The sequence below is a fragment of the Polyodon spathula genome, chromosome 26 (genome assembly GCF_017654505.1).
Source record: "Polyodon spathula isolate WHYD16114869_AA chromosome 26, ASM1765450v1, whole genome shotgun sequence".
NCBI lineage: Eukaryota > Metazoa > Chordata > Actinopteri > Acipenseriformes > Polyodontidae > Polyodon > Polyodon spathula.
Genome location: NC_054559.1, coordinates 14,112,742 through 14,128,543, shown reverse-complemented (window position 1 = coordinate 14,128,543; position 15,802 = coordinate 14,112,742). Strand labels below are relative to the sequence as shown.

At 39.9% G+C, this 15,802-nt stretch overlaps 2 protein-coding genes across 2 annotated transcripts in view; both read left to right on the top strand.

The window, feature by feature from the left end:
* Positions 1-2,162, top strand: part of LOC121300825 (Na(+)/H(+) exchange regulatory cofactor NHE-RF2-like) — a 39,282-nt gene extending 37,120 nt beyond the window's left edge. Inside the window, exon 7 of the mRNA XM_041229718.1 lies at positions 888-2,162. Coding sequence (XP_041085652.1) covers positions 888-1,049 — 162 coding nt within the window. The 3' untranslated portion in view covers positions 1,050-2,162. The remainder of the gene's footprint in view (positions 1-887) is intronic.
* Positions 2,163-4,825: 2,663 nt separating this feature from the next.
* Positions 4,826-15,802, top strand: part of tsc2 (TSC complex subunit 2) — a 31,279-nt gene continuing 20,302 nt past the window's right edge. Inside the window, 22 exon segments of the mRNA XM_041229515.1 lie at positions 4,826-4,987; positions 5,753-5,963; positions 6,931-7,017; positions 7,310-7,420; positions 7,894-8,038; positions 8,180-8,297; positions 8,421-8,469; positions 8,826-8,951; positions 9,774-9,847; positions 10,237-10,363; positions 10,960-11,103; positions 11,248-11,385; positions 11,668-11,771; positions 12,124-12,205; positions 12,315-12,470; positions 12,558-12,674; positions 13,049-13,171; positions 13,422-13,528; positions 13,826-13,967; positions 14,254-14,376; positions 15,172-15,306; positions 15,423-15,600. Of these exon segments, the coding sequence (XP_041085449.1) occupies positions 5,790-5,963; positions 6,931-7,017; positions 7,310-7,420; positions 7,894-8,038; positions 8,180-8,297; positions 8,421-8,469; positions 8,826-8,951; positions 9,774-9,847; positions 10,237-10,363; positions 10,960-11,103; positions 11,248-11,385; positions 11,668-11,771; positions 12,124-12,205; positions 12,315-12,470; positions 12,558-12,674; positions 13,049-13,171; positions 13,422-13,528; positions 13,826-13,967; positions 14,254-14,376; positions 15,172-15,306; positions 15,423-15,600 (2,560 nt within the window). The 5' untranslated portion in view covers positions 4,826-4,987; positions 5,753-5,789.

The following is a 15,802-nucleotide window of genomic DNA, read 5'->3' as shown; positions in this document are numbered from 1 at the left end:
AACTAAATAACAATTAACAGTAACTTTTTTTTTTTAAGCTACAGTATCATTTTTTTTTAATTTATTTTCATAAAGTCTCCTAGGGAAACAGAGCCTCCCCTGTACTCACTGCTAGGTCTGCAGACTTTGCTGCCACAGGCTCTGCACACTTTTGGAATCACTAGATCCCTAATTGAATTCTTCCTTTGTCGCTTTTAACCCTCCTGGCATCTCCTAATTGACTCTCTCTCTTACTGGGTTTCTCTGCTTCTTGCTTCTTTGGTATATCTGGTGCAGATTTGGCTGTTTTATTAATATGCATTGTTTAGAAATGCAAATTGTGCCAACATGTCTCTTTTGCAGCTGAAGACTTGTATTTCTCCTTATGTGGTGGGTATTTAAGATGCTTTATTAATTGAAAAAAAAAACAAAAAACTATGAAATACATTTTGTTGCGTTTTTGACTTGCCTACCAATGGTCCTTGCAGTCTCTTAGAACCTAATAACAGCCATAATCAAAGTTGGTAGGCTTGGAATTAAAGGGGTAACAACTAAATCCTTACCATGCATCGCAGCATCACAATTCCTTTGTACTCTGCAATTGTTCAGTTTTACTTTGAATTGGAAGGAGCATATTTCTCCTGCTTTAACACTCCCTGTGCAGACAGAAGGTTTTAAAATCCCAACTGAGACGCATTTTGAAGTCAGGTGAAGTCCGTCAGGTAGGGATCATAGTATACCTTTTGCACAGAATATCAAGGAACAAGTTGCCTAGCTAGTAAGAGGTAAGAGAAGGTGTTTTTTTTTTTTTTATTATAAAATAGATGGGAAAAAAAGCCTTGGTTATTACCCTTTTCATTAATGTTTTAAAAACAGAAATTGATTGGTGTTTCTACTCTTGCGGACAGATAAAAGAAAACGTTGTCCAGCAGGACCCTTTTGCGGAGAGTGGTCTCAGCCTGAGCCCCACTGCGGCTGAAGCTAAGGAGAAGGCACATGCAAAACGAGCAAAGAAACGGGCCCCTCAGATGGACTGGAATAAGAAGCATGAAATTTTCAGCAACTTTTAAAAAAAAAAAAAAAAAAAAAAAAAATCAGCTTTTACCCTATTTACAACATCACAATAACATCAACGTCAACAACCACAAAAGTTGGTGTTTTACAAACCTCTGGAATGAAAAGAGAAGGATTTTGGTTTCTTGTGGGACAACGTGACCAGTCATATTGTTCCTCACTTGCGCATATAACAAGTGCATTAACATGCTTCATGTTTAAGAAACTTTGATAATTGAAACATTGATTTGTTACTTTCTTTAACTGAACTATTTACAAATTAGTGGATGTGCTGTACAGTAAATGTGTGTTTTTTTTATTATTTGTTTTTTCATTAAAAAAAACATAGATCCATAGATATTATTTGTCTGTCCATAGATATTATTTGTCTGTCTTACTCAGAAGTGAAGCAATTGGATTGTGTTGAAAAAGGACTATCGCCACATAACTATTATGATGTATGTTTTCTCATGTGATGCTCGAGGCTTTGTATCTGTTAACAGCCTGAAGGGAAAGTGAACCACATTGTTCAAGTTAATTGAAAAGAAAGGAAAAAAAGGTATTTTCTTGTAAGCTAAGACTGTCCTTCTTTTGTATTATATAATGTTGGTATGTGTTTGTTAAACTATTATGTACTTAGTAGTTACCATACGAAAGCATTTTTATATAACTTAAGTCTAAATAAATGTGTCCCCTTTATGGTACAGGGCAAAACATGCATATTTTGAGAATTTCAGATTTCTTTGTGAAAAATGCACATAAAGAAAGCCAGTAGGTACTTAAAGGACAAAGTCAAACTGGGACTAAAATGTGGAAGATGTTTATTTTTTTCTGCAGTGGAAGGTCCAAATGACCTCTCTAATGTACTTTGCTGTGCTTCACAGATGCCATGCTGACAGGCAACTGGACATGCTAGAGGTAGCAGACTGGTTTTGGTTTGTTTTTATGGAAGTGTTAAACTGACCATATCTCACATTTGATGTTCAGGAAGGAACATATATTGCTTAGCAGTTTCAGACGCCATTTTTACCATGATTGGCCCTGACATGTCAAATAGTCCTTGCCACGGACGAATGAGGACAATGTGTGTTATCAAAGTCTTACACATGGATTAAACTGTAGGCATTGGATTGAAGTTCCATGTAGTATTTGCCATTCCTGGCTAGCTTCTTGCTTCTGCAAGGCATCCATGTTGTGTGTGTGTGTGTGTGTGTGTGTGTGCGCGTGGAGAGAGCGGAAAAAGTGCATTTAAAACCACTAAAGGTCACATGACCAATCCTTATACGCACCATGAACTGAGAATTAACTGGATTATTCAGAAGCCACATAAGACAATGAACCATCGAGCAGCTGAAGCTAATGGCCAATGTGAAAGTGGCTACATTACCACCCTGTTTTACATGCTGTTGTTAAACTCACTAGAGCAGATAAACTGACACTGCGACCTGTGTGTGTGTGTGTGTGTGTGTGTGTGTGTGTGTGTGACTTCCTTCTAGAAATACCAGCAATAGTGGAACTGGAACAAATTTTGCACCGTGGTACTGATATGGTACCACACAAGTCAGTGCAATTGTATTGGATCTTACCATGTTAAATATTGACATTGGGTCGGTTTAGTGGTTGGTCTCATGTGAATTGGCAATGCGTGTGTATGTAGGCAGGGAAAGCTCGTGAAAATGCCCCCCCAAAAAAACGATCACACTATTTTAACGGGAAAGTCTAATTTACCTGTAAGAATCAAGGAAATGCTTGTGAAATCAACACCCACTTACACATGGAAACACGAGTTTCTCGTGACACTGTTAATTAGCTCACTCGAGTGCCTTACCTAAAGCCACGTGGGACTACGTAAGTTACCATGGTCCAAAGATGGCAGCAGGAAAGTTCATTTTTTGTTTGCGGTATTTTCCTAATCAGATTGATGTTGCAGATAACCCTGCTTTTTTCTCCATCTTCCCTAAAACTTTGCATAATGCAAATTATGCATGAATCTAAGCATTTGTAAAGTATCGTACATATTGTATTTACTAAGATTGTGTTTAAAACTTACTAAAAATGTTTGACAAACTGCATCGTAGGCTTGTGAATTCAGGTGGTTTACAGCTACAATAGAGTAGGTCAGAATACTGTAGCATTTCACAGGCAGGCAGAAAGGACGAAGACAACACACTTGTTCAAGTTTAAATGCTTTTATGTCGGACGCTAATCTCTAGCACCAACTTCAGAGACCACTGCCCTTCTCTGCACACAAGGATTTAACCATCTTTTAGGGAAGGCACAACAACAACAACCTGCTAGAGCACAACACACATATTTGGTGGCGCAGTGCCCTTTTATAACATAGCTCCACCCCTTTATTCTAATCGGGTACTGGAGCTTACACACATCCCATTGGTTCTCAGCCGTGCACCAGGACCAATGGGCACAGACAAACAACAGCCAATTACAGCACCACACACGCAGACTACAATTGCTCATAGATACAGACAGTTGACCAGCAGCTGCAGGGAATACAGAGGGGGACAAGAACAGAATACTGCGGGAATTACAGTACACATGACACCGTGGAAAAAGCAGGAGTACAATACACAAACACAATTACATGGATCGCTACATTGCCCCCACCTCTTTTTTTCAAAGTCTGCAGGGTGCGATGCAGCATATGGCTGTAATTGGTCACCTCCACCCCTAAAACACAAACCCCTCCCCTCATGTCCCGTGTTTCCTCTCCAGATTCTGGTGGATAGGTTGGCAGGCAGCGCTGTGAGGAAGGCGGTCTCCTCTTTCTGCCGGGGTGATCCTGGGTCTTTGGTCAGGGTCGCCTGTTTAACCCCTCTGATGACCCCTGGACTTCTATAACGGGGTGCCCATTTAACCCCCTTCTACCCCATAAGCCCAGGTGACTCTTGCCCCCTCGGGGCTCCCTCACAGAGGGTGGAAAAACTGGTAGTGGCAGTTCCGACCTTAGAAGCAGCACGGGGCAATCCGGCTACAGAAAAGCTGGCTCCAGACGTGCAGCTGGGAGTGGCAAAGGCGCTGGGCACACCAGCGGTGGCCACCCTGATAGCAGTGCGGGGCACTCAGTTGGCGACGCTTGGCATTCTGGCACTGGCGGTGGGCGTGGCTGTGGTGTCAGCTGCTCCTGCTCTGGTCACGCCCTTTTGTAGCTAATTGAAAGACCTAGCGCTTGTAGCGGCGGCCCCCTCTCTCTCCTGCAGTCTACCGGGCAGCACATCCCTCTCCACTGGTTGTTCCGGCGGCTCTGGCAGGAGCCCTGAGAAGTGCTTTTTCACAACGAACAAGACAAACTCTTGTTCACCCATAAGATCGTTTATGTTTACAATTATAGTCAACACAACTCATCAATTAAAGTCACATACATTTGCTGAATTGTTAAAAAAAAAAAAAGATCTTTAAGAGCCAAATTCAGAACGCCGTACCCCTTTCAGATGGGCGTTTTCTGAGCTGAAATCATATGCGTATGCCCGGGCAGGGGCAGTACACGGCGTATCACATGTTAACGCGTACTGCAAAATAACACCACACCTGTACAAAATACAGCCATGTAATCATAACATTAGTTCAATGCATCAAATACAGCTAACGTAAGTGCACGTACAAAAGTTCTAAACTGAGTTTAAAATATTCCACTTTATCAAAAATAAATAAATAGATAACACGACACGTGCAAGTCTCCGCTGCTTGTGCCTCTGATTCTGCTTACAATTTCCGCCTACAGTTACAAAACTTCATTTCCCAGAATGCTAAGAGTGAAGGTGTCGTATTTAGGAAGTACATGCTGTCTGGAGAGGATCACTTCCTGCAGGGGGTTCCAGAGAGGCGGGGTGTTGTTGAATCTGTGGAAAAACAACATTTTAACGTTATAGAAATGCATTGACAACCATATATTTGTCAGCGTTTTAACCAGATCATCAACATTGCTACCGAAAAACAGGTAGGTTTTCTATTTGCAGTTAAGATATGTGTGTGTGTGTGTGTGTGTGTGTGTGTGTGTGTGTGTATATATATATATATATATATATATATATATATATATATATATATATATATATATATATATTTGTTATTATTATTTTAGTTTGCTTTGTAATTACGTATATTACTATTTTTCTGTATGTTTGTGTCATGTCAAAATTTGAGTTAAGGGAAATAGGAGTTAATCAAACGTTAGTACATGTCATTGAATAAATAGCATTTCATAAAGTTAGCCAAGACAGTTTTATAAACACCAATCAACTTTTTTTTTTTTTTTTTTTTTCTCCAGCCTAAATCTCTGTAAATATCCAAATTTAAGTCAGGTTAGTGAGGATTGATCTTAAAGTCACAGCTGTTGCCCCAAAAAGATAAAGATTGATCTGGTCAAAGTGCACTTAACATGCTTGGCAACTCATGCAACAGATTTACTGTCACGTCATATAGTGACGGCATGATTCTGGATACATGTATGTTTGTTGTAGTATTCAGAGAGAAGTTTTGTTCATGTGATGTACAGCTTATAAATTGGTAACCTAGGTGCACCACTGTGTTAGTCTGAGTCAGTGATTTTAAAGTTGTTTAGTCATTCCCCTAACTATAATACCATTTTCACATCTCCCCTATAGTTATTTTTATTTTTGTAGGTCATCTTACTTTTTAATCTGCACACATGCTTTTAGTAGGGTAGATACAGCTCTAATACAAGAAGCAATGTTTGTTTCAGAATACTTTCAATACCTGCTGTGTGCTTTGCACCTATCATGAAGGCTTCAGCCTTTTTTTGCTCCCAGACCCCCAGCATGAACAAGCCACAGAGTAAGGAATCGCTGAAGGACAAGGTGAAGGGTTTGTTTGGGATGGGACAATCACGCATCAACACCAAGCAAGCGGAGAGCAGACCCTCTGAGTTCATCATAACTCTTGACATCCTGAAGGTGCTTGTTCCCGAACTTGGCTTTTTGCACCCCTCATCTGGTAAACTTATGTGTAGTGAGCTGCAAATAAAACTTCTTTTCCACTTTGCAAAACCCTTCTGTCTCTGGCATTTATACTACATTCTAAATTGTGTGTAAGAAATTAGATCCTATGAATGTATCAGCATTTCAGTTTGTCTTATCCTGTGGACACATGTTGTCCAGTACATTAAAAACAAAACAGGGCTGTCTAGATTTTTTTTGTTATTTTTTTTATGTACTCCTCATTTTGATTACACAAATTTAGAGCAGATAGCTTTTCTGAATTCTCTCCTCCACTACTCTATGCGTTCCTTCCTGTGCTCCTGTCCACCTTTCCTACTGTTTCAATAAAAGTAGGATGGAACAGGTTTTATCTACAGTATGGAGCATGAGGTATAGACCAGCATATAGGAGAGAACAGCTACATTGTTTCATATGTTGGAACTGTAATAGTGCACTGCAACAGTTGTTTCCCCACTACTTGTGCAGCATAAACGGCCAGGTGCAACCAATTGGGCCCAAATGCTCCATTGGGTTAATTGTTTAGATTAAGTGTTCCCCCTTGATTAATTGTAGAACATTCCCTAAAGGGGGGTAGGAAATGTGATAGCCCTTTAATAAAAGTTAATGTGTTGAAAGCAGGTAAACTAGCTGTTAATGTTTCTTTGAATGTCGTAAAGGGCATACAAGTTGGGATGTTTATTGGAGTTTGCATCACGTTAGTATCATCTTATCTAAATGTTATCCTAGCATTTGAGTAAATGTTTCATTATACAACACAGACATTCTGTGATTGACAGGATGCAGCTAGTTGGCTTGCATTTCAAGTTTTCAAGAAACTAAATCATTATTATTAGTTGTGTTAATCTACCAACCTTGTTGTGACCATCTAACCACTCTGAGTGGTATATTCTCACTTCATAAATGTCTGTCTCCTCATGTCTAGGATCTGAATTCAGAGTGTGCGTTGCACAACAGAATCCGGGTCATTAACCACGTATGTGAGCTTGCAAAGTCCAAGAAATTTGAAGAGGTACGTTTGTGCTTGTTCCCTTTTTGTCATGGTTGTTTTGCTTTATTTTATGGAAAGAAAAAAATCTTTGCTAATTTATGAAGGGTTATTCCATGGGTTTAATGATTTGATTTTGGACGTGGACACTAAGTAAAAAGACTGTTTGAGATCATATACTGTAAGTCAAGAGATGATAAAGGAATTTCTAATTTCTGCAGTGGTGGTAATTTACTCTATTATAAAAACGTGTTGCTAGTACAAAATGCACGATCGGTAAATAAATGTCTTGTTTCGCATTTCTTTTAATTTGTAGCATGCGGTGGAAGCTGTTTGGAAAGCAGTGGAGGATTTGCTTCTGCCTGATCAGCCTGTAGAGGCCAGACATGCAGTGCTTCAGTTACTGAAAGCTATTATTCAGGGCCAGGTAAGAAAGACTAGTGGTCCAGTAGCTAGCTGCAAGTTTGAATCTAGTACCTAATCTGACTCGCAGAAATCCTAGTACAGTTTAATAGTCACTAGACTTGAGCAATGGATTATGTTGCTTACAAGGTTCATAGGAGTTTTACTTTTACACACAAACATGGTTGCATTCAAGCCATGCACAGCTCAGTAACCCTCACTGTTTTAAAAGGATGATTAGAAAGTAAGCAGGGATGGAAACAATGCTCCTGTTGCATAAGTTTCTCCTATTCCAGCTTTTAATATGTGCTTATTGTGTCGTTGTATGTGTCTTATTAAATGCATAGTAAAATCAGGAACGGATCAAACTTCTTTGTAATGGGAGCCTTATTTCCATCCCTGGTAAGTGAAGTGTCAGTCAAGAAATGTAATCCATTTAGCTTGAATAAACTTCTATAACATGGACTGTGTTTTGTTGCCCTCTCTCCATGTCAACAGGGTGAAAGGCTAGGGCCTCTCCGCGCTTATTTCTTTAAGATCATTAAGGACTACCCCTCCAATGAAGACCTTCACGAAAGACTTGAGGCGTTCAAAGCTCTAACAGAGAATGGCAAGGACATCACATACTTGGAGGAAGACATAGGTATGAATCCAGCTGTGGCATTTGGGAAGGAATACTGCAGAACCCCCTTTTTTCCCCAGAGTATGTAAAAAGGCCCATTGATTAAAAATAATATTTAAAAAGTTAAAGCTGCATGCATGTGATTGTCCGTTCTTCTTGCAGCTGGCTTTGTTTTTCATTGGATGGACGCTGGTTTGACTGCAGATTTCCTCCGGGTTCTTGTCAATCTCGTCAAATTCAACAGCTGCTACCTAGATCAGAATGTTTCACAGATGGTCCAGTAAGATCTTTATCTAAGTCTTTTGTTTTTTATTTTTTTCCCCATCCATGGATTTAAACAGTTTGACAGACGATTCAACAAGGTGTCTTTTAACCCAGGGTGTGTCTTTCTTTTCTTTTACAGTAAGATATGCCTCATGTGCAACCGGACTACAGCTTCAACAGATATAGAGGTAATCTGGCAACCATCTCTCTTGTGAAGTGTTGAGTTTACGTTTGAACTGCAGTGGTTGTCTGTCTTCTCCTGAGCAGAAATTGAAAACTGTTGTTGAAGATATAAGCTCTGCTTGTAAGATGCAAACACAGCTGATTATTAAGAAGCTTTCGAAACGCTGACGTCTTTCTTTTAAATTTTCTTGGGTGTCCAACATATATAAGAGTTTGTTCCTGTTAAAACCTTTAGTCGTATATCTGACTAGGATACAGGGTAGTAATAACAGTGTGTGTCAGATGCAGATAATGTAAAGAGAATGCTGGATGCATTGTGCTTTATTGGTAATCATTGGTGTTCCTTTTCTGTGTTCTTTAGGTTTCTCTGCAAGTGCTGGATGCTGTGGTTTGCTACAACTGCCTCCCCTCTGATTCCTTGCCTGTTTTTATCATCACTCTGTGCCGCACAGTGAATGTCAAGGAGTTCTGTGAATCCTGTTGGAAGGTGAGGTTTTACACACACACACACACACAGCACTTGTATTTTTTTGTGGTTAAATGAACGATGCATGATGAAAGCACAGTGATTTTCACTCTGAATTGTATTTTCTCTGTCTTGTTGTTTTTTAGTTTCTTGTATAGGAAGCTCAGAGCGCTGCTTCGGCGTATTGTCGCAATGATATATATTTTTTTGAGGTTTAATAAATAAAGTGACCTGTTCTTGCTAGAATTATACTTCATAAGGAGAACCTAAACCTTTGTTTATTTTACTTGTATTTGCAAAAGCAAAATGTGCATAGTAATTTGCAAAATGACCTCAATCACATATTGGTAACACAGTTTTGTTTTTTTTTGTCACAGTTTCAGATTACAATTACAGTTCTAAAATGAATAAGAAACTACTGTATGTACACACCCATATGTGTAACCTTTTTACAATTAAAGAGCTTTAAGAATTTAACCCATGTTTTGCATGGATTTCATGATAATTAACATTTTAAGTAAAGACATAAGATCTTCATTGCAGCGATTGCATTCAGACCATACGCATCTCAACTGCTTAAAAACATGATTTTTTAAAAAAAAGGGGAAAGGTTTTATTTTGAGCATAATTTACCACTAGATCGCTGTCTAAGCAGTAACAAAACAGTCATAGTAACCTGAAAGAAATGGTCTAAAATGCTGTACAACAGTATTTATGAATGTGCTTTGTTTAGATGTTTCTGCTTGTCAGTAAAAACATGATCCCAGTAGATGCACTTGAACTGTAATGTAAAGCCTCAGCTGTAGTGCTAATGATGATGATCTGCTTGATTTTATTGTGCAGCTCATGCGTAAGGTTCTGGGAACTCACTTGGGACACAGTGCAATCTATACCATGTGCCGTGTCATGGAGGAGAGGTAGGTATGAAGCCAGTGCTGCAGAGGGACAGAACTTGCAGTGCAGGTTTGAATTTCAAAGTTTGTAGTGATGTAACTGTTCTTTGTTCTGAATTTGGGGTCATCTCAAGAGACATCCACAAAAACAATACCACCGCTTGGCTTGCTGTAATCTTATTTACCTAAATATTGTAATATGTATCTCTGTGTACTATTTATCTGAATACATATTTTTTTTAACAACAAATTACCACATCGGTGAACCTTCAGTTTTGTAATTTGTAACCGTACTGTAGGTTTGTGAAACGCATTTCTAAAATCAGTAGCAATGTATTGTACTTTTGTTCAGCAAAGAGGGTGCCCCCAGATAGCAGACTGGCAGCTAGCTGAATTGTTTTGTTGGTTTTCAGAGCCTACATGGAAGATGCAGCCCTTTTGCGGGGGGCTGTGTTCTTCGTAGGGATGGCACTGTGGGGAGCTCACCGGCTTTCAACTCTGAAGAACACACCGACATCCGTGCTGCCGTCATTCTTCAAGGCAAGTCCTAATGCTTCTCCCATCCAGACCTACCAGATTTCTAATTAAAACCTGTACCTTGAACCATTAGTATACAGCTATGGCCAAAAGTTTTTTATCACCCTATAGAATTAGCAAATTTTGCTTCATAGCTGAGTGAAACCTGCTGAATTAATGATATGTTAACATATTAAGTTACATACGCATTGTTCCCTATAATTAACAAAAAACTGACAAATTAAAAAATGTGACATTTTTGAAATCTAACATGAAATACTGTACTACTAATTTGGGTTCTGGTTGACTTTTTTTGAGCTCATTTTGCAGTTTCTTTGATTTTACATGATGTTAAATAAAATATCTAAATTATGTTCATATAGTGTTGTCGTTGAATTGGTTCTGTTTGTTCTCGGTGATGCAAAACCTTTGTCCATAGCTGTATGTTTACAGCCCCATTCAACTTTTTAATTTTGACCCCCCCCAATCCCACATGCTCACAATTTGATGGTTGGATTTCTGTCATAAATGCTGGTTGCAGTGCTGTATTCTACTGTGAGACGTGTTTATTGAAAGCCCTGGATGAATGTCTTCTTTTGTCTCTTTTGCATACCTCTCAGGCCATGACTTGTACCAATGCTGTGGTATCCTTTGAAATAGTCCTCTCGGTCACAAGATTGATAAAGAAGTATGGGAAGGAGCTGCAGGTTGTCACATGGGATATTCTTCTCAACATCATTGAAAAGTTACTTCAGCAAATTCAGGTGAGACAAATTGAGTAAACCTGTACATGCCCAGAAATACACGACACGCCCTAGTGTGTCGTAGATTGGTTAAAACTATTTCAGGCAACGGAATTGTCTTGTAGCTTTTACGTTTTAGCTTTGCACGTCTTCTTTCTTTTTTAGACATTGGGTAATCCTGAACTGAAGTCCATTGTCCATGAGCTGCTGTCCACAGTGGAGGAGCTGTATGAACAGAACAGTTACCATGGCTCCCAGGAAAGGTTCTTTGGTCTGATTGAAAAATGTTCAGATAAAAGACCTGTAAGATCATTAATTTTTTTTGTTGTCATTTCATACCAAAGGTTCTTTCCGGGCTACTTTGAAATAAGTGTTTGGAGAAAAGACCGATGATCTATTGCTTTGATTAGAATGTAAAGTATAACTTTATTTGGGGAGGACGTTTTTGCAAGATTTGATTTCAAAGTTGTCTGTCTTTTGACTACATTGGATTGGAACAAGCCTTTGGAGGGTGTCGTTTAATAATAGATGCACTGAAGTGTTTCTTTTTAGCAATGGCATGAATACAGTTTGTTTGTTTTAAAGGAAGCCTCTGTCTTGACGCTGTTGTCATTCCGAGCTCATTCCATTCACCCAGCAAAAGATGGCTGGATTCAGAACCTACAGAGGTTGATGGAAAAGTTCTTCAGGTAAAGTATGCAGTACAAGGATATAGAATCCAAGATTATGACAACCATACAGCCAGCAACGCATGTTGGTCTCTCTCTGTGTATACAAGAATATATGATTGGGGGGGGGGGGCGGGACGGGACGTGACGGGACTCACAATGTAAGTGGTCAGTGGAGTTTAAATAAAGGCTTTTGTATTTTACTCTCCCCCATCTAGTTTGTTTGCTAGAACCTGTATGGGAAGCTATGACACCTAGTCCTCTTGCACATGTAATTTCTAACCAGAAGGCTCACCAGCCCGTTATTGCTGTGTGCCTGCTCTCAGGCTGTGACACGGTAGCATTAGTGACTTTCTTTCTTTCACGGATATAGGAATGAGACCAGGAGTGACATTCGAATCAAAGTTCTTGATATCCTGTCGTTTGTGCTTAGCATTAACCGGCAGTTGTATGAGGTCAGTATTCTTGTGAGATGCCAGTCTCATGACAGCCAGTTAATAGACCATGTACAAAGAACGTTTCCATCTTTCACCTGTGTTGCACGGCCTGCCCTTCCTGTTTCAGGAGGAGCTGATTGAATCGGTTGTGATTCCTCAACTCGGCCAGATTGCTGAGGACAAGAACCTTCATGTTCGCAGGCTGGCCACACAGTTGCTGGTTGACCTTGCCGAGGGCTGTAATACTCATCATTTCAACAGCCTCCTGGACATTATAGAGAAGGTAGAGTGAAATGCCACTGTTTTGCACTACACAGGATTTTTTGAAGTAACATACACAAAAAAACGTGTCTGTCTGGGATTGCTCTAGGTGGTGAACCGGCCGTTTTGCCCTTTTGCTGCTGAGGCAGTAGAGGGGGAGATCGCTTCTGAGTCTCCAGTGGAAGATGTGAAGACTGCAGTCATTGGACTTCTGGAGATATTACAGGTGGCCCATTCAAATCTTTATTTTAATGTGCATTTCATGAGGAATATACTCTTGAAAAACATGAGGAAAGGATTGTCATGATCCTAATTACATATGTATTGTGTTAGTCATACTGCATGTACTGTGATTTGCATTGTATCTATCAAATATATAATGTCTTGAGGTTACAGTTCCCAGCTGAACTGTGGAAGGTTTAGTCTAATGTTCAATATTTTTTTCTTATAAGAGTCCCACAGGGTTGTTTTTATAAGAAGCACAAAACACTTGGATTTCTTATGGTCTCAGCATTGGAGTAAATGATCATGACTTTCCCTTGCAATGGGTAAGTAGTGGAGGTATAGCTGTCTCTTGAAGTTTATTATCTTGCTTTCTAGACCAAACTGTACACCTTGCCTGCCAGTCATGCCAGCAGAGTCTACGAGCTACTGATCAGCCACATCCAGCTACACTACAAGAACAAATACTCCTCGGCCATTGCCAGCAGCATTCGCTTACAGGTGAGGTTAATAAATCTCTGTGTAACTACTGTAATATAGGACAATAACAACTAATACTAAAAGATTCTTTAAAATATTTGTATATACGGACATGCTGGAGTCCAACAGATTTTGCTGTCAGCTTTTGTAAGAGATTGGGATTTGAACAGGGCTGCTTCTGTACTACAGATACAACAGTTGTGAAACTTTCTGACCAGCTACTGTTTCTGAAATGCTGGGCTTTTCGTTCTTTACTTTACAATGTTTTCAGGTGTTTGATTTCCTCCTGCTTCTGCGTGCCGACTCCCTCCATCGATTGGGGGTTCCCAACAAGGACGGTGCGGTGAGGTTCAGCCCATACTGCCTCTGTGATCTGGGGTAAGTGTTAAAGTATGGGCGCTTACTACTGGTTCAAATGTGAACACTGATGTGGAGCTTTCTGAAAGCAGCAACGTCTGCATATTGTTAAACGAGGTTAAAAGTAAACTATGTTGACTAAAAGTCTTCAAGTCTTAAATGCAGTACTACAGAATGTTTGATAGTCATGAATGATTGTTTCACATTTGTTGTACTACAATGTTGTGGTGCGTCTGCCCAGTGAATCATTCTTATTGTCTAGCGGTATTTGGGCCTTTAAATGAAAGACTGTAAGCAGACTGCCTCTTTCTTTGGTAGTGAGCAGGAGAAGAAACCCCCAGGAACAGTGTCTCCCCCTGCTGGTAGTCCTGCGCCAAACACCCAGACCACGTCCTCATTTCGCTTGGGCTACCTCCCCTTCTCGTTGGCTTTCGGGCTACTCCTGCAGTGTTTGAAACTGGTGAGTAACTAAGGGCGCAACCTATGGCATGTGGATGTAGCAATCTGTAGCATTTAATGGTCTGTGGCTTTTAACTATGACCCATTTGATAGTCAAAAAAAATACTCATGAATGGATTCATTGTGTTTTTTTGGCACGCTAACCTGATGCTTATGCCTGCTGCTTTTCTTGAACAACATTATGCATTCATGTCAGTTGCAAGAGTGTGCTTTTTATATGTGCCCTGTGTCTGGCAGTTTGTTTTGTCCTGGAAGCTGATGATTTTGTTGTTTCTTTCTGTACACAGGAGACCGACTGGAAGGTTGTAAAGCTGGTTCTTGATAAACTGCCTGAGTCTCTGCAGTACAAAGTCCTTATCCTGTCCTCTCCATGTAGCATTGACCAGCTGTGCACTGTTCTGTGTGCTATGGTATTAGTGTGGTTTTTACTTACTTTAATGTGTATATGTATGTATACATATATGTGTGTGTGTATATATATATTGTATGACAAATGCGATAATCTTTGTACTGCCACTGCACATGTTCGATGGTTTGACTTTATTCAAATTACTTGCATATATTTGAAAAGTGGCTAGTTTATCTACAGTTTTCAGGGTTTAACTTAATATTTAGCAAGCGATCAGTCAGTGCTGTAAAACCAAAAAATGCCCCAGTGCCACAAACTAGCCCAGCTCTGTCAATAGGACAAACTCCACATATTCCCCATGTTAAGCATCTTGGTGCAAATTTCACCAAGCACTTGGCAGGCTACAAGCTACTATAACTACTGTCTTCCTGTCTGTTCCACAAAACAGTAGTGGTATAGTTTTTATAATTAATATTAGCCACTGATAGTAATACACTGCACTCATCTAAAATGTGTATCGGATGGAAAGTGATGTAGCATTAGGCTCGGCTGTACTGCTTATTTTTTTTTATCCAAATACTGTATATATAATATAATGTGCTGTACAATACCATGGCTTCCTGCTGTAACCTCTCCTGGGTATTTCTGCCTTTATATACTAAAGCTTCCTGTACGTTATTTGATATAGGAGTCGGCTCAGCAATTCTGAAGGGTTGAGGTGGAAGTGTTTTCTTTTCTCGGTATATTTAACTGGGTTAAGTAGATTTCTACCTACTGTAGAAGAGTTTTGTGGCACTGGCCCCTGAGCAGAGGCAGTTTTGCCTGGAGTTTTAAACGTGTTTGTTTTGAATTTCAGTTCCCAGACCGTCTGGTTTCAGACAGGTCACGCAAAATCGTGGATAGTTTCCCCCGGACTGATGTGCAGCTGTCTGTGGTGCCAGTGCTGGCGGCTTTAACCTCCTACCATAACTACCTGGACCAGAGCAGACAGGTAGAACAACCTTCATCAAATGCTGATGTCAAAGTACAAAGTGTTTTGGTCAAATCATTTTGTGTTTTAAGCGATTTTGAGGGTAATGCAATTTCAGTGTGCTTGTCTGTTTTCAGCGGGAGCTGGTCCAGTGTTTGATTTGCCGTTGCGGCAGACAGTGTGTTGTAGCCCTGACAATGTGCACCATCGAGATGCCAGATATTATGGTCAAGCTGCTTCCCGCCTTGATTGTGAAACTCACTCACATTTCTGCCACTGTTGCCATGGCCTCTCCTATGTTAGAATTTTTATCAAGTAAGTATTTTGTTAGAAAAAAAACAAACTTTAATGTCACGTGGTACTGTTATGTTTTATGAATGCAAATATGGAATGAGTACCATAGGGGAAGGTGTTTTTTTTTTTTTTTTTTTTTAATGAGGTGGATGGAATTGTATGCAATTGTATACCCAGAAGTCCCAGTGCTTCATGGGTCTAACAGTGTGGGGAGTTTGTGTAG